The sequence below is a fragment of the Heteronotia binoei genome, chromosome 21, assembly GCF_032191835.1.
Source record: "Heteronotia binoei isolate CCM8104 ecotype False Entrance Well chromosome 21, APGP_CSIRO_Hbin_v1, whole genome shotgun sequence".
NCBI lineage: Eukaryota > Metazoa > Chordata > Lepidosauria > Squamata > Gekkonidae > Heteronotia > Heteronotia binoei.
Genome location: NC_083243.1, coordinates 145,491,595 through 145,509,971, shown reverse-complemented (window position 1 = coordinate 145,509,971; position 18,377 = coordinate 145,491,595). Strand labels below are relative to the sequence as shown.

Here is an 18,377-nt window from a genome sequence, read left to right as displayed (position 1 = left end):
AGGACTAACAAACTGAAACTTAATCCCAACAAAACAGAGGTGTTATGAGTGAGGGAAAGGTCTGACCTGGGAAATGGGTTACCTTATGTTCTGGTTAGGGATTACACTCCCCCCAAAGGAGCAGGTTTGTACCTTGGGGGTCTTCCTGGACCTAGCTTCCTGTTGTATAAACAGGTGGCAGTGGTGACCAGGGTACCTTTCACCAGCTTTGGCTGGTGGGCCTGCCGCAGCCTTTCCTGGGCAAGAGAGACTTTGACACTGTAGTGTATGCGCTGGTAACATCTAAATTAGATTTCTGCAATGCATTCTATGGGGTTGCCCCTGAAGACTGTCTGGAAGCTATAATGCTGAAGCCAGAATGCTGACTGTAGTGGGTCGTAGGGACCATATCACTCCAATTTTGGCATACCTATGCTGGTTTCCAATTCGTTTCTGGGCACAATTCACGGTGATGGTCTTGACCTTCAAAGCTCTATACGGCTTGGGGACAGCATATGTCAAGCACTGTCTTCTCTCAAATGAACCTATCCATTCACTCCACCATTTTCAGAGGCCCTGTTTCAGATGCTCCTGCCATCTGAGGCTAGACAGGTAGCATCCCAAGAAATCACTTTTCCATATAGGATTGCACTGTAAAGGTAGAACCGTATGCACTCCTTTTTTCTCTAAGACTCACTTGTTCTTCTGCCAGCAATATATTACACTTAACCCAGTTTTCCTGTTTATTTAACAGAAAGGTATAGGGTCTACTTAAGGTGTATTTCCATGATGGAGGGTGCGGCAGGGTGGATTGGTAGGAAAGAACTTTCTTGACATACAAAACAAATTATTCAGCTTCTGATTGAAGCTTTAAGAAGCTTTACATTGGAAGTGATTTCAAAACTGTTCATTACAGCCAGGCCTCGGATTCAGCAGGAACTCACAGGAGAATAGCTCCTGAACCTTTCTGATGGTTCCTCCTCCTCCTCCCCATCTTGTCCATTGAATAGTAGGTGCAGCTGCATAACAATCCCTGGATGAGCTCCACCACCTATTTTTCTACAAAACGACCCCTGATTACAGCAATTATTTCAAGTTCTGCAACTGAAATTGCCAAGATTAGTAGACTGTATATGAGCCTAAATAAATTAGCATCACCATTTCACTCACTATGAGCTACAAAACTAACTTAGTTCATTATTACACCATTTTTTCAAGCAATGAAACTTAACAGGAATACATCACATGTACTTGACTTACCCATGTAGATAGGAGTCCCACAGGTAGACTGGAACATACTTTCACTTCCACCCACCTTTTGTACCGCTAAACCAAAATCAGTCACCTGCAGGAAACAGAACTCAGCTGTCTTGAAAATTCCATACCCGTATGTAGTTGAAGCACTTAAGAGTTCACTGTTCATAGCAAAACCACTTTAGTGAGAGCTAACAGAACTTGACTAGATTTCTCAAATGGTCTCATGTAACAGTGCACCTTAGGCAGAGAAAGTTCTACACCAATCCCCCATGAATATTCATAGTCTAGTTTTAAACAACTTTAATCGTTACTTTGCAAATTGCACCAGTATTTGAGCATACATAATGATAGAAAGCTTTTTATGAAGTTTGAGCTAAAAGAATACACTGCTTTATACCCTGGTATACAGTCTGAATCAAAGCCATTAAATAAAAAGACAGCTATTTTAATTATGTTATATCAGGCTTATTATGAGGTCATTCTACGGAGAAATTCTAGCAGGGAAGTACTGAGCATTAGGGACAGAAGCCAGAACACAATCAGGAAATAAAGGAGTTGTTGGGAAACAGGAATGTGTTTCTATTTTCCATGTGTATGCACACTCGTCCTACATATGCAGCAGAGTTTACAAATATGTAACTGACATCTGAATTTAATATGGTCAAATTGCTTATTTATTTGCATGTTGAACCCCTCATCAGATCACATTGCTGTTTAATTTGAAGTTCAAATCAGATGTCATATTGATCAATTCTGCATTTGTACAATTTGCAGCATTCATCCTGTTAGCTGTCTATGAAGCTACTTCTACAGACTTTCCTGTGTAAGCTGGTTTGTATGCTATAGGATCACAGACAGCCTATGCCTTGGTAAATAAGCTGCATTACGTATTGAAGAATTTGCCATCACAACACAGGACACAAGTCACATTCCTTAGAGAATGCTAACTTTCTCCACAGCAAATAGCTATACTTCCTGTAATACATAGATTATACAAGCCACATAGCCCCCAAACTCCTCTTTTGCTATTGGTACACGTTTCAAATAAAGAATTTGGCAATGGAGTGTGTGTGTCAAAAAAGGCTTACATTTCTCATGAGGCAGTGCACACACATGCAAATTGTTCCAGTTCTAGACAGTTCACCTGCCTTTGCCTTTATTATTAACAAATTGTAAGGCAAGCAGGGGTAAGAGACAGAAGAAAAAAACAGGGTTGCACTTACCTGGAACTGTTGCTCTTCAAGTGGTCTTCTGTGCAAGCACACATGGGACTGCACTTTCACAGGCCATCCATGGAAAGGAGCTAGCAAGCATTTTTAAAAAATGCTTCCTCCCTTCACCACACAGTGTGGTTTCCCATGATGTGGGAGGGACAATCACTCTTCCCTTACTTCTCCATTCACCACCATAAACAAGTACACTAGAAATTGAGCAGTCCACAGTGGAGACAGGAGGGAGGGATGTGTGCCTGCACAGAAGACCACTCAATGAACAACTGTTGCTTACTGTCTTCATCATCATGGCTTCTGTGCAGTCCCACATGGGAGAGTAGCAAGATCACTTACGAAGGAGGAGGGTGTGGGCTGAGTCAGTGGAATATTAGGGTTTGTAGACTCTTTCGGGCTCAAGTGCTGTGTTCTACTGAAGAAAGTTTTCCTTCCAGACATTTCGTTCTCAGCTGCGGAGAACATCCTCCTGAGATCCTTGACTTAAAGGTCCACACCCCAGTCCAGCAGATCAAGCAAAAGTTTATTTATTATTGCAGAAAAAGCAAAGAGACCTCCAGTGACAGTAATTAATCAGGCAAAAAAAATTAAAGTACTTTCGGAGGTCCGCAAGTGTCGTGCTCAACCCCCTTCGCTAGGTCGCCTCTGCCAGTGGCCATCATCCCGTCTGCCTCGGCCCCACCCCACCTGTCAGCCTGGGATCTCAGCCCAGGTGGAGGGCCAGGTTGTCACCCTTGTGGCTTCTCCACCCTACTGGATATCAAGCAGCTTTTCCTCTCTCTGCACCTAGTGCTCCTCCAGCCTCCTCCTCATCAACCCATATGACCTTTTATCCCTCCCATCCTCCCCGGTCCAACCCCAGTCTCCTAACCCTCCCCCCATTGTCCCTGTGGCTTGACCCCACCCTTCCTTAAAGGCCAGGACACTCAGGCAGAGCTCAGTGCACAACTGCGCACCCCGTGGACTCTGCAGCTCCAGGGAGCTTTCCTTCCTCATTCATGGCAGGCCCTGTGGGCTTGCCACAGTCTGGGAATGCTTACACGCCTGGCGGCAAGCACTTACAGGGGTCAGCTGGGCCTTCCTCTGGCTGCTGCACTGCTTCCCCCCTGGCATAGGCGTCTTCAGCTGCCATGCCTCTCCATCTGTGGGAGTGACGAGCTGAAGGGCCACCGCTCTGCACGTGTCTGGGGCCACGCTCAACGGTTCTTCAGAGTGGTCCCGGGGCTGTTGGTGGTGGTTCCAGGCTTGGGGACGAGCTGTGGTTCCTCCTTCGCCGGTTGCTCAAGGCCACCAGTAAGTGTTGCGGCAGCTGACTTGGCAGCACCACGGCTCTCTGGTCTCATCAGGGATGGGGGGCTCCACCCGAGTCCCATCCGGGACTAATCAGGACAGCAAGCAACAACAAATCAATTAAAATCAGGCAAACATTATCCAAACTTCAAAGTCAGTAGAGTTTCCTGCCCCAAAATACATGCATGATTAAAAAAAAACCCTTTCCCCCTGCTTAGGTTTATTCTGAGAGGGAAAAAATCTTGACTTACTGTCTCATTCCCTCCCATTCAGTCCAGCTGTTAATTAAGGTAACTCAGCAGCTCTGGCAAGGTGAAGGCTGGACCGTTCTTGCAATGACTTGCAGATTAGAGTTTTCCTTTTAATTCATCAGAGTTGCTGTTTTGGGCCTAAACCAGTCTCTTCCTTACAATACCTTTCAAGATGATCCAAAGCGGTGGAAACTGTCCTCTTTGTCCGGTATGGGGTTATTAGTATAGAGGTAATCCTGTTTTTGTTGAGTCCGGCTACTACTTTGTGGAGGAGGCCCAAGGAGGGGAAAGCAAAAGAGGAGGAGGAGGAGATTGGATTTATACCCCACCCTTCACACAGAGTCTCAGAACGGCTTACAATCTCCTTTCCCTTCTCCTCTCCACAACAAACATCCTGTGAGGAAGGTGGAGCTGGAAGAGCTCTCCCAGAACTTGCCCTTGAGCAGAACAACTCTGAGAGTTATGATTGACCCAAGGTCACTCCAGCAAGCAGAAATCAAACCTGATTATCCCAGATAAGAGTCTGAACATTTAACCACTACACTAAACTGGCTCTCACAGATGCCCATGCCACAAAAACTGGAAGGCATCCCTGAGGGAACCATGATGTACTGCTGCTCTGGAGCAGGAATGTGGGCATTTCTTGGCTGGAGTAACAAAGAACCCTCATTCCCAGAATATCAGGTGAAGGTAGCAATTCACAATGCAGCATTCATGGGACCCAGCTACATCTGTGCTGAGGATGTCTGCTACAGTGTTTTGAAGCCCAGCTATGTGAATGGCTGCGTGAAAGTGTCCTTTCTGTTTTATGGCCCAGTGCTATGAATAGTTGTATAACGCCAGTACCCCCTTGTCTGTTTATATAACACATGGCTATAGTGTTGTCTGTAGCCAGGAGAACATTTCACCCCCATCGGAAGTCTGCAAAAGAATGAAGAACATATTTTATAGCTCTGAGTTCAAGTAGGTTGATGTGGAGTTTAGTTTCCTTCTCAGACCACTGCCATTATACTGTGTGGGGTTCACAATGCACTTCCCAACCTATGCGAGAGGCATCAGTGAATACTTGTACATCATGAAGATGTGTACCCAAAGGGGTCCTATGCGAAAGTGCAATGTAAAGGACCACCAGGTCAGAGATTGTTGACCTGATCTAGGAATGGAAAGCACATCCATGGAGAATGAGACAAAGGAAACAGTTTTGGAGGGTGTGCATGAATAGTCTAGCATATGGGGTTACTGCTGCAGTGGAGGTCACATTGATCAAAAAACCAAAACTACTGAATGTGTGTAAAGCACATGACAGGTTTTGGAAATGGATTCCGGAGACTTGGCCACAAAGAGCCAGTCATCTAAAATAAGGGTAAAGTGTACAGCCTTGCAGTTTTAAATGTGAGACCACCCCCAACATTTATTTTGTAAATATCCTAGGACTGCATATTCATAAATATTGCCAGTATGCACAAATCTAAGGTACTTTCTACATGATGCTATGAATAATAGCAAACCAGAGTCCCATCCCAAGTAATGGGAGGACTTTTTGCAAGGAGAATATGTGAAATTTAGGCACATTTAAATATTCCGTTTCCTGAGGTCTAAAATGGGCCACTTTCCACCTTTCTAGTTAATTGTAAAATATCTCAAGAACCCTGTGGGGTCTGCATTATGGGGGTATTTCTACAATAGTGCCCTTTTGAAGCAAGGCATTAACTTGAGTAATGATATTCACAGTATGTGGCAGAGAAAAACCAGGTAAGTAGCAGGGAGGTGATGACTGGAACTCCAAAAAGTAACCATGCTTTATTATAGACTACCCAACTGTTATTTGTAATAGATAACCAGAACTCAAAGAATGGAAGCAACCTATTCAGGAACAATAGTTTTCCGGCTAGTCAGGGAAGCCCAGAACCCATTGGGTTGCTGATCCTTGGGAAACTAAAAGAGATGCTTATTTCTAGACCTGTTCTGTTTCTTACCCTGGCCTTGTTGGAGATAAGGAGGCCTGGAGGTAGGTTGATAGGGCTAATTCTGGTATCTATATTCTGAATACCTAAAAGATCTAGTATAGAGGAATTTCTGCAAGGACTTTTGCTTGGGTATTTCCTGAGGCAAGACTCAAAAGATTTTGTGGTCGGCTTATATTTCTACAAATGTTCAAGGACCTCATCATCAGGTAACTGAATAATTCTTTTCCCTCAAAAGGAAGTTCCTCAGTTTTTGCTGTGGTGTCAGTGCTGAGGATCAGCATTTCCTGATCATTATGCCTGATGCCATTGCCCTGTTATGACCATCAGTGTCATGCCATGAGGCATTCAGCTGTTGTTTTCCAAGCTATTGGCCTTCCATTATCAAAGATTTTGCCAGCATGTCAACAAACTGATTTATTCTGTCTCTATCATCTATCAACATGTCAACAAACTGATTTATTTTGTCTCAGATGAACATTTGGTATTGACAGATTATGGCTGTGAAATGTTCAATTATGAGGCCCACAGCCCCCAACAATCCAACAATTTTATGCCCTTCTTTGTCCATAGGGAGCCAGAACAACCTCCCACAGGCAGAAACTCTGACACCAGGAAGTTTTCCTTGGGTTGCTGGAAGAGATAGGTGCATTCTCTTTCCTTTACACAGTATGGGTTCTTTAGCTTCCTGGAGGAAGCAGGTATGGAGGCTGGCTTAGACCACACAGCCAGGACTACTACTTGTATACCCTCCAAGAAGAGTAATGCAACAGGACCCGATTCAGGGTTGAAGAGAACTTACATCAAAGGATCTTTAGTTTGTGGCACCACAAGATGGTAGTCAAGATTCAGAGCCTTTGCCATGTATATAATTTGTTCTCCATAGCTTTAGGACTGCTGGAGGTTTTTTGCCATCATCTGGGCATGAAGTGAGGGTCACTAGGGGTGTGGGGGAAGGTATTTGTGAATTTCCTGCATTGGGCAGGGGGTTGGATTAGATGACCCTGGAGGTCCCTTCCAACTCTATGATTCTGTGATCCCTATCTTTACATCATGGGGTCAAAAATTTCAACATCAGATGATGTAGTTGACTGGTGCCAGCAAGGTCATTCTTCGCTTCTCTGTCAGTTCGAGGTCTCTTAGAATTGGCAAAGAGTAATGCTGATGGGAAGAGAAACACACACTCTGTCGATGATACCTAATGGTCCCAAGACTCTAGTCGCTGTTGAGCCGTGTAGTTGGAAGCAATGGCAATTGATGTTGGGCAACAAAGCAGATTTGACAGCTGACAGTGTCGTACGCTAGGTGATTTGTGAGTGCAGGTGAGCAGGAAGAACTTGGAGATTTGCTCTGGCTATGCTTGGGGGGGGGGGGGTTTAAAGATTTTTTTTAGCTGACAGTTCAGATGTAGAAGGTTCTTTGTCCATTAGGGGTTGTATGGGGGTCGGTACAGGACTTACTGACAGGGGCTTGGCAGAGATATCTTTCTCTTCTGTGCCACAGTCAATTGGCTCAGGGTTTGCAATGCCTTCTCCCAGTCAGCTGCTTTTAAATGTGATGCCCTTCCCTCCCTCACCTTGGGCTTGAAGTAGCAGCAGGCTTGGCAAGTGGAGGCATTATGGCATGAAGAGTGTTCATTGTTTTGGGCCATTTTGGCTGTACACTGAGAGTAGAATGATTGCCCCTCCCACATCACGTAATTTTGAATGGGAAAATCACACTGAGTGGTATGGAGAAGGAGCACTCTTGGGAGTCTGGGAAATTCTTTAAAGAAGCTTGCTAGCGCCTCTCTGTGACTGGCCTGTGAAAGAGCAATCCCATGTATGCCTGCACTGAAGCCACAAAGATGAACACTTTATAACTGTATGGCATTAACTGAAATATTTATGTTTTGTATATTTAATAAAGGTAGTGAAGAGCAGAGGAGGAAAGCCAATGGTGGCAGATAGATGAGAAGCTGTGGGAAAACAGTATGAGAATACACATACAGAATCAGCATTTCCTGCATGGCAAATATATGTGAACTGTTTGAATACAAGTGAATTTCTGATACTGGCTGCAGCCCTTTGGAAGGACGGTGAAAGGAACCAGTGGAAAATTAAGAATTTGAAACAAACACCCTGTGAGGCACATAAGACATTTAGTGGCTAGTCAGCCAAAGTTACCAAATATGCTTCATGACTAAGCAATGATTCAAAGTCCAGTCTTCTGATCAAAGTACAAAAGTCCATTGCCTAGAACAAGTAATGCTGAAACACTTGCCCGTTTGACTCATATCCTGCTCACTGATCACACGTGGGGGGGGGTGGATTTCTATTCATCTGTAAAGCTTTCAGATGCTCTGCATGAATACAGTTATATCTGTTTGTAAAATATTTTATATTTATTTACCTTAAATTTGTATACTAACCATTCCACAAGTGGACTCAGGGTGGCTAGCAGTCATATTAAAACCACAATTTCAGTTACAATTTTAAAACAATACAACTTAATAACAATTTTAAAAGTATTTGGTGCTATGTAAGAATTTCACCATAGGCGGATCAGATTATTTCTGACGTCGCAGTTCTTCTGATTGTCTGTTAGTGGTCCTTTTGATAGTATAACTCAGCAACACAGAAGAGGCAGCCTTCTCCCACATTAGTTTTTATAGGCCTGTCAACAGGGTTCAGTTTTACAGGCCCTGCAGAACTGGGAGAGATCCTGCAGGGCTCTTACAGCCTCTGGGAGAGCATTCCACAGCATTGGTGCTGTCACTGAGAAGGTCCTAGCCCGTGTAGAGCTTAATCTGGCCTCCCTTGGTCCAGGGACAGATAGCAGATTTTGAGCTCCTGAATGCAGTGCTCTCTGGGGAACATATAGGAAAAGGCGGTCCTGAAGATAGGCAGGTCCTCAGCCATATAGGGCTTTAAAGGTCAATACCAGCACTTTGAAACGGCCTCGGTACACCATAGGCAGCCAGTGTAGCTCTCTCAGCACTGGTTGAATGTGCTCCCATCAAGGGAGCTCCATGAACAACCGCGCTGCAGTGTTCTGCACTAACTGCCATTTCCGAGTCAGAGTCAAGGATGGCCCCATGTAGAGGGCATTACATTAGTCTATTCTTGCGGTGACCATAGCATGGATCACCATTGCTAAATTGTGGTGTTCCAAGAAAGGGGTCAACTGCTGTACCTGCTGTAGATGGAAAAAGGTGGACTTGGCACTGGCTGCTACCTGGGCCTCCATAGTCAGAGAGGATTCCAGGAGCACTCACAGACTCTTGACCTTTGGGGCCAGTATTAGTGGCACTCCGAAAAAACCCGGCAAGGGTACCTCCCTTCCTGGGCCACCGCAACTCAGATAGAGAACCTCCGCCTTCGTCGGTTTCAACTTCAGTTGACTCAGTCTGAGCCAAGATGCCATGGCTTATAGTGCCAGGTCCAAGTTGTCCAGGACGCAGTCGGATTGGCCCCCTATCAATATATAGAGCTGGGTGTTGTCTGCATACTGATGGCCCCCCAGCCAATACCTCCTGACAATCTGGGCAAGGGGACACATGTAGATGTTAAATAACATCGAGGACAGAACTGCCCCTTGTGGCACACCACATGTGAGTGGGTGCCTCCGTGACAATTCTTCCCCTATCACCACCCTTTGTTCCTGACCTTGGAGGAAAGAGGCCAGCCACTGCAAGATGGACCCCTGAATCCTCATTTCAGTGAAGCGGCTAGACAGAAGCTGACGATCAACAATATCAAAAGTGGCTGGGGTTGAGTCATGGAGGATTGAACTGCTTCTCACAAGAGAAGCAGGCCAGAGCCTCTGTTCTGGGCAGAGAAGGTGATCCTAACGCCTACTGCCTACTTCTCCTAGGCAAGGAGAAGACCAAGACATGCTTATTAAATTCTGAGGGGATTTACTTTGGCTGACGAGGGATCCCAGTGGGGTTCCTTTTTGGCTTTGAAGAGTCCCCAGAGAAGGATTGCCTTCCAACGTCTACAGAGGATTACTGGGATCGTTAAATCGACTTAAATTCATCATGATTCAAAGCCTCTTTGGAACTAATTAACATCTACTCTTGAAGAGAACGATGCTTCAAAGGATCATGATCTAAAGGTAAAAGATCTTTATCTATCACTCCGGGACTAAAATAAGACTTATTTGAAGTAAAAATAAAAGTCTGAATTCATCTATATTAGTTTAAAGTAAAGAAGATAAAGGAGGGGGTAAATTTGGGACTAACGAAATCAGAGAAACAAGGTTAAAAGAGGAAAAACAACTATTGTTATGCATACCTGTGGTCGGGCTAGACAACCCCTCCAAAACAGAACTGCTGATCAGAAGGATGTAACAGGAAGTGGCATCATAGAAACAACACGAGACTTCTCAACCATAGAAAAAAACTTCGTGGCAAGAAAGGAAGGAAGTGTCCATTAAGAGAAGGGAAAACTGCAAGCCTCCTAGCCCTCTCTAGGATTACAATCATAGAGAAACACCGGCAGCCAATGAAAGGTCAAAAAATTTAAATTTTTTAAAAAGACAATGGGACTTTAAAAATTAGCAGAGCCAGCAAATATCATCATTAGAAGGCAAGCTTTATTGGACCATTTACTTTGAATCAGTTTTGGAACATTCTAGAAGAAAAAGGAAATATTTTTTTTTAAGGGGCAGTGAAGCTGCAGGCGCCATTTTGAGAAAATAAAAATTTAAAAAATTAATATCTCAACCTAGGAACTTCTGGGAACGGCAATTTTGGGCTCATCTGAAAGGGCATGCTTCAATCTTTAAGACTGTACATTCAAAAACTGACTTGGTGAGGTCAACTTTGAAGCCTATTTTTATAATGGGCAGGCAGTGATGTCTATCCATAAACCAGGAGCAAAGCAGATTCATACGAGGGCTAGGTCACTTGAGGAAGCAAAAATGTCCAAAATGCAGGAACAAATAGAAGCCATGGAGGCAAGATTGGTTAAAGTGATAAAAGACTCAGTAACTGAGTGTAAGAAGGAATTTAAAAAATACATTGAAGAGCTCAGAACAGATTCCCAAGAAGTGTTAAAGAAAGTGCAGGAGGTAGAAGAAAAGGTGAAAGACCATGAAGCAAGAATTGAAACAGTGGACTCCACTATTTAAAAAATGCAGGAGAAAGCAGTACTACAAGACTGTAAATTAATGGAAAATCAGATACGTTTGAGAGGGGTGCCTGAATCTGCTGAGACTGATTTAAGGACATATATAATAAAAATCATTGCTGAATTTTTGGGCGATTACCCTGATGAAACCAGTTATTTTTATGATTATATCTACAGGGTTAATTCAGACTATGCTAGGAAAAATAAACTACCAAGGGATGTGGTAGTGAGATGGGTGACAAAAGACATGGTGGGAAGGATTCTAAGTAACCAATTTGAAAATACACTGGAGGTGGATGGCAGTAATGTAAGAATCATGAAAGAATTGCCAAGGAAAGTTATAAATGACAGAAGACTATACAAAAAACTGACTGACAAACTGAGAGAATGAAATGAGATACAGATGGATACTTCCGGAGGGTCTAAGTTTTGAATACGAAGGGAAGAGATTTACCATAACAAGTACACAAGACATGACAAAGTTTTCGGAGGAGCATAAAAAATTGGGGGGTACAGATTAAAATCAGAAAATTATGATGGATTACAAATTAATATCTTGGAATGTAAACTGACTTAATTCACCACAAAAAAGAAGGGCAACTTTTCATTGGATTGGGAAGCAAAAATGTAATATAATTTGCCTACAGAAGTAAACATCAAACAAATGGATTACAAATTTTTATGGAATAAACAACTTGGTGTAGAATTTTGTTCATTGGCTAAGGAGAAAAAAAGGGAGTGGTTTTTTATGTGAAACAAGAATTAGACCCAAAAATGATTTTAAAGGACAATGATGGTAGATTTATTGCAGTGGAAGTGATGTTGAATAATAAAAGAACTTTGTTATTGGGACTGTATGCCCCAAACGGAGCAAAAGACTCTTTTATTGGTAACATATGGTGGGAAATCTATATCTTACAACTTAAAAAAGGAAAGATTTATCTACCCCATATCTTACTTTTTTCCCCACCCCTCCCTCCCTTTACTTGACCCCCGCCAGTGTTATTTACTTAAAGAAAAACAAATATTAAAGGTACCCTTAATTAGTAAAAAACCAAAAGTTATATTCTTGTTTTAAAAAACTTAATCATTATCAAAGATTGTCCAATGTCCTTTTATTTTCCACTCTTTTTCTACGTATCTTCTGAACTTCTTCCACTCCATCTTAAAAACTTCTAAATCATAGTGTCTTAATATTCTTGTTAATTTGTCCATTTCACTCCATGACATAACTTTTATAATCCAATCCCATTTCTCTGGTATTTTTTCTTGCTTCCACAACTGCGCATACAATGTCCTAGCAGCTGAGAGCAAGTACCAGATTAAAGTTCTATCTTCTTTTGAAAATTTTTCCATTTGTAATCCCAACAGAAAAGTCTCTGCAACTTTGTTAAACTCATATCCAAAGATATTAGACATCTCTTGCTGGATCATCTGCCAAAACATTTTAGCTCTTTCACAAGTCCACCACATATGGTAGAAAGAACCTTCATGCTTTTTACATTTCCAACACCTGCCTGGCATCTTGTTATTTTTTAGGAGTCATATACCATCTATACATCATCTTAAAACAATTTTCTTTAATACTTTGACATGCTGCAAGTTTCAAAGAGTTCTTCCACAAACATTCCCAAGTCCACGCAACTTCTGAGCATTTGTAATTGTGACTCTTTTCCCCTAGAGTTCAAAGCTCAAACCCTTTATGGCAAGCCCAATTTCGCCGTTCTCTGAGCCCCCAAAGTCCAGATATTTATTTTTAAAGTCTTTAAATTTTCCAAAATGGCGGCCGCAACTTTTTATTATTTCTTATAATTTCTTTTTCCTTTTAAAAAATTCCGAGGAGCCCACAAATAATATGACCAATAGTACTTATCTTCTTACCCTCTTTTCAACTGATTCCAACAATTTTTAATGTCCCAAATTCTTTTAAAAACAACGTTTTTAATTTAGCCTCCCAGCAATGGCTGCCGATGTTTCTCAATGGTATATATTCCTAGAGTAGGTTTTCTTTCTACTGCTTCCTGTTTTTGTTGCCACCAACTCACAAGGAGATCTCACGATACTTGACGTATTTCCTGTCTTGCTCAGATGTGCTGCAGGTCTGTTCCAGTGTGATGATGTTGCTTTTACTTCCAAACCGCAAGTAGACAAAACAATAAATTCCTTCTCACTTTTAGCAATTTTAACACTGTCCTTTATATTTATAAAATCCAAATTTCGCCTCTTCCTTCTCTCTTCTTCCAAGCTTTCTATACTTTCTTTTCCCACCTTTTAATTTTGTCCCTTTAAGCTATAAATAGCTCCGGAATGAAAAAATAATCTTCTGTACCTTTTCTTCCAATTATCCAAGTTTCCACTGGTCTTTCAAAGCTTTAGATGTTTAGCAATGTCCAAGAAGGTTAGGATCCTGATGAGCTTATGTCAAATAAATGACTCTGGGCACTTCTGCAGACGATGACTATGCAACTTCCCCGGAGACCCCTCAAAGCCTCAAAGAAGTCCTCCCCCCGGGGCTGCCTTTAAGCCAAGGTAAATCTCCTTAAAGTCTTGGACTATTCTCTAACTGAGAAAAGTAGGCAGTAGGCATTAATTTGCCTTCCACTACCCCAAACAGAAGTTCCAGCCTGCTCCCGTTATGAGAGACAGCTCAGCTCGGCATTTTTCTCCCCCGGAAGTCAGAAAACTACCAAAGTCATTTTTTGAACTAGTGAAACAAGAAAGTCTGGAAGATATATGGAGGGAATTTAATCTCAGCAAGACATAATTCTTTCTCAAGAACTGATATGTTATGGATGACAAAAAACTTGGGACTTATAACAAAAAAATAGAGATTTTTCCTAAAATAGGGGCAGACCATAATCCATTAATGTGGTCTGCAAAACCCATGAAAAAGACTTTAAGATGGCAGATAAATGAAGATTTGCTGCAGGAAAAGGAAATAGTAGAATCTCTGGAAAAGGAGACCAAATCCTTTTTTCAAATAAATGAAAATGAGGACATTCAATTTCAAATGGTGTGGGATGCATATAAAGAGGTAATGAGGGGCATCCTAATTACATTGAACAATAAAGACAAAAGAGCCAAAGACAAACAAATGATGGATATACAAAAAGAGATTGGAAAGAAGGAGAAAGAGCTTAAAAAGAGACCTGGGAAAAAGAAAATTATAAGGGAGATTACAATATTACAAAGTCAATTGAGACATTTGTTAAATAAAGAAGTGAAATCTTTTGAAGGAGCGAATAAGCCTGGGAAATATTTGGCCTGGCAAATGAAAAAAAAAGGGAGAGTAAAGTGATTAATAAAATTATATCTGGAGGCAAGGAAATTGTTGATCACGAAGGAATCAAAAGAGAATTTTATAAATATTATGCTAAGTTGTTTAAATGTCAAGAGGTGGCCAAGGAAAAGATTGACGCATATCTATGGAAAATTAAAGGGAATCCCTTAACTGAAAATATGGAGAAGGTATTAAATGAACCAATTGGAAAAGAAATAGAGGCGGCAATTAATTCAATGAAATTAGGGAAGGCTCCCGGTCAAGACGGCTTCACAGCAAAATTTTATAAAGTCCTCATGGAGGCCCTACTACCAAAACTGCAGAAGTTGATGAATACTATCAGAACAGATGGGAAAATATCTAATACTTGGAAAGAAGCAGTAATTTCGCTGATATTGAAAGAAGATAGAGACTCCACGAACGTAAAAAATTACAGACCAATTTCATTACTTAATAATGACTACAACATATATGCCAGAATATTAGCAAAATGCCTTAAACAGCATTTGAATAACTTTATTAAAGAAGAGCAAACAGGATTTTTTCCCAAGAAGCAAATTAGAGACAATATCAGAACGGTTATAGACATTATTGAATATTATGAAAAACACCCTGAAAAAAGAGGTAGCATTATTTTTTGCAGATGCAGAGAAAGCATTTGATAATGTGCACTGGGACTTTATGTTTGCAGTGATGGAGAAATTGAGATTGGGAGAAGATTTTATAAGAATGGCGAAGGCGATATATACTGAACAACAAGTAAGGCTCTGTATTAATGCAGATTTGATGGAAAAATGATAATTAGTAAAAGAACAAGACAAGGTTGCCCTCTATCTCCATTGATATTTATAATGACTTTAGAGGTATTGCTTATACAAATCCAAGAAGATAAAGAGATAGAGGGACTGAAATTAAAAGGTTTTTCTTATAAATACAGAGCGTTTGCAGATGATGTAATGTCTATAAATGAAAATCCCACTCATGTGACACCATTGTTGCTACGTAAGATACAAGAATATGGAGAATTGGCAGGCTTTTATATAAATAGAAATCAAAAAAATTGTGTAAAATATGTCAAAGAATAAACAGAAAGATCTGCAAAGTTTAACAAAGTGTGAAGTGACCCAAAAAGTAAAATATCTAAGGATAGAAATTACAACAAAAAATATTGACCTGTATAAAAATAAGTATGAGAAACTTTGGCAAAAAATTGAGGGACACATTAAAATGGAATAAGTTGAACCTGTCTATACTGGGCAGAATTTCTGCAATCAAAATGAATGTTTTACCAAGAGTTATGTTCTTGTTTCAAACAATTCCAATAGTGAAAGATAATAAACAATTTAATAATGCCAAAAGAAACTTTCAAAATTTGTATGGGCTGGAAAGAAACCAAAAATTAAAATGAACAATTCTGACCAATGCAAAAGAAAGGGGAGGCTTTCCATTGCCGGATTTAAAGTTGTACCATGATGCAGTTTGTTTGGTGTGGATCAAGGAATGGATGACGTTATTAAATAGAAAATTATTGGCATTAGAAGGTTATGGAAACGTTTTTGGTTGGCATGCTTCTTTGTGTTATGGGAAAAGTAAGATGGACGGCTTCTTCTTACATCATTATATAAGAAGTAACTTGTTAAATACCTGGTCGAAATACAAAAAATATGGGGATGAGAGGAAACCGCTTTGGATTGTGCCAACAGAAGTAATAAAGTTATACTCAGATATTAATCAGGAGAAATGGTTATCCAACAAACAATTGTTAAAAATACATGGAGGCAAGGTGGAAATAAAATTGGCGGAAGAATTAGAATATAAGTATAATTGGTTTCAATTGCAAGAAATCAAGAGTTTGCTTGAACAGGATATTAAAAATGATGGAGTGAGACAAGAACAAACAGATTTGGAAAGAATGCTGTTTGGCGACAACGAAAAATTGATTTCAAGAATTTGTAAATTATTGTTGAAATGGTCTACAGAAAATGAAGTAGTTAAATCTCAAATGATAAAATGGATGATAAACATAAAGAAATACAGATGGAACAATGGGAGTATCTATGGAAGAACTCTATGAAGATATCGACATGTAATAATATTAAAGAAAACTGTTTTAAAATGCTATATGTGGTATATGACACCTAAAAAACTGTCAAAAATGAACAATCAGGTGTCAGATAGATGTTGGAAATGTAAAAAACATGAAGGCTCTTTCTACCATATGTGGTGAACTTATGAAAAGGCAAAACAATTTTGGCAAATGATTCAGCGAGAGATTTCAAAAATTTTGGGTTACAATATTAAGAAGGCACCAGACATCTTTTTGTTGGGATTACAAATGGAAAAATTTCCGAAACAAGATAGAACGATAATTTGGTACATGCTTTCAGCTGCATGGACATTATATGCACAGATGTGGAAGCAAGATAAAATACCAGAAAAATGGGACTGGATTATAAAAGTTATGCATTGGAGTGAAATGAACAAGCTTACGAGAATCTTAAAAGAATATGATCTAGAGAAGTTTAAAAATGAATGGGAAAAATTTCAAAAATATGTTGAAAAGCAATGGAAGGTAAAAGGTTATTTGGTGATTTTTGACAATAGCTGAACGTTAAAAAAATGAGACTATGTGATTATATTTTTTTTTGTTTTCAACTTATTTTGACAAGGATTATAGTTAAAAATGAGACTACAGGCATATATTATCCCTTCAATTTTATTTTTATGATAAGGACTAAAGGATCATAATGAAGATGGATTATAATTATAGTATATGGTTTTTCCCCTTATTGTTATTATACTTTGGATATAAGACTTTTTATGAAGATTCTTAATTGGATAAAATTACCTTTTACTTTTTCTTTTTTGTTATTTTAATTAAAATGCACCGTCGGAAGTCACGAAAAGGGAGGAAGGGAGGAGAAAAATGTAATGTATTGGTACTAAGTTTTTAATAATAGATGAGTATTATTACAATATATTGCAGAATAATAAAAGTTGTTTTTTAAAAAAAAGCGGCTGACAAATCTAATAGCAACAGTACCGCTGAACCGCCTCGATCCAGATGTCGCAAGAGGTCATCTATGAAGGCAACCAAAACCGTCTCCGTCCTATGACCTGGACGAAAGCCAGACTGGAACAAATCCAGTGCAGAAGTGTCATCCAGGAACCTCTGTAACTGAGTCACTACAGCCCGCTCTATAACCTTACCCAAAAAGGGTAAGTTCGACACCAGCCGGTAGTTCGCCAATTCAGCGGGGTTGGCAGATGGCTACACCCTCTTTAAGAGGCGTGGGAAAGATCCCTTCTAAGAGGGATCTATTGATGATCACCTGTAGTGGTTCACGTAGCGTCGTCTGTCTAGCTTTCATTAGTCAAGACGGGCATGGATCCAATCCACAGTTGGTAGGATGCACAGTTAAAAGGATCCTGTCAACATCTTCTAGGCTGAGTGGAGTGAAGGAATAAAAAAATGGACCAGAACACGTGCTATGTGTCGAGTTCGCTCACTGTATCAAATGTGGCAGGGAGGTCGTGTCAGAGTGACAAGACCTTATCTGCGAAAAAACTCGCAAAAGCTTCGCAGCCTATTTCCAATTCCCTAGTGTTTACTTTACCTTGTGATAAGGCTGTTAATGGCCGAATTATACTAAATAATTGTGTTGGGTGTGAGGTCACAGACGTGATCCGGGTTGCAAAGTAAGCCTTCTGTGCGGTCCGGACAGCATCTCATAGGTCCGCATAAACAAGTACATCGCCACTGCCTCTCTAGTCATCTTAGTCGCCATTTCATTGATCAAAACTCCAGGGTGTACCACGGAGCCAATCATGAACGGGGATGAAGAGCATGCCGGGGGGGCAATCTCATTGATACCTAAGGTGAGCCTGGTATTCCAGGTCACCACAAGCTCATCCAAAGAGTCACCAGAAGGCCAGGGATCCCGCAAAGCCATCTGAAACCGCATTGGGTCCATCTGGCTTCATGGGCGAGCCAAAACCTGCTCACCGCCTAAACA

General features: G+C 40.8%; 1 protein-coding gene across 1 annotated transcript in view; it reads right to left on the bottom strand.

Moving 5' to 3' along the window:
• Nucleotides 1-18,377, bottom strand: part of STK33 (serine/threonine kinase 33) — a 79,612-nt gene that overhangs the window by 29,523 nt on the left and 31,712 nt on the right. Inside the window, exon 7 of the mRNA XM_060262742.1 lies at nt 1,240-1,324. Coding sequence (XP_060118725.1) covers nt 1,240-1,324 — 85 coding nt within the window. The remainder of the gene's footprint in view (nt 1-1,239; nt 1,325-18,377) is intronic.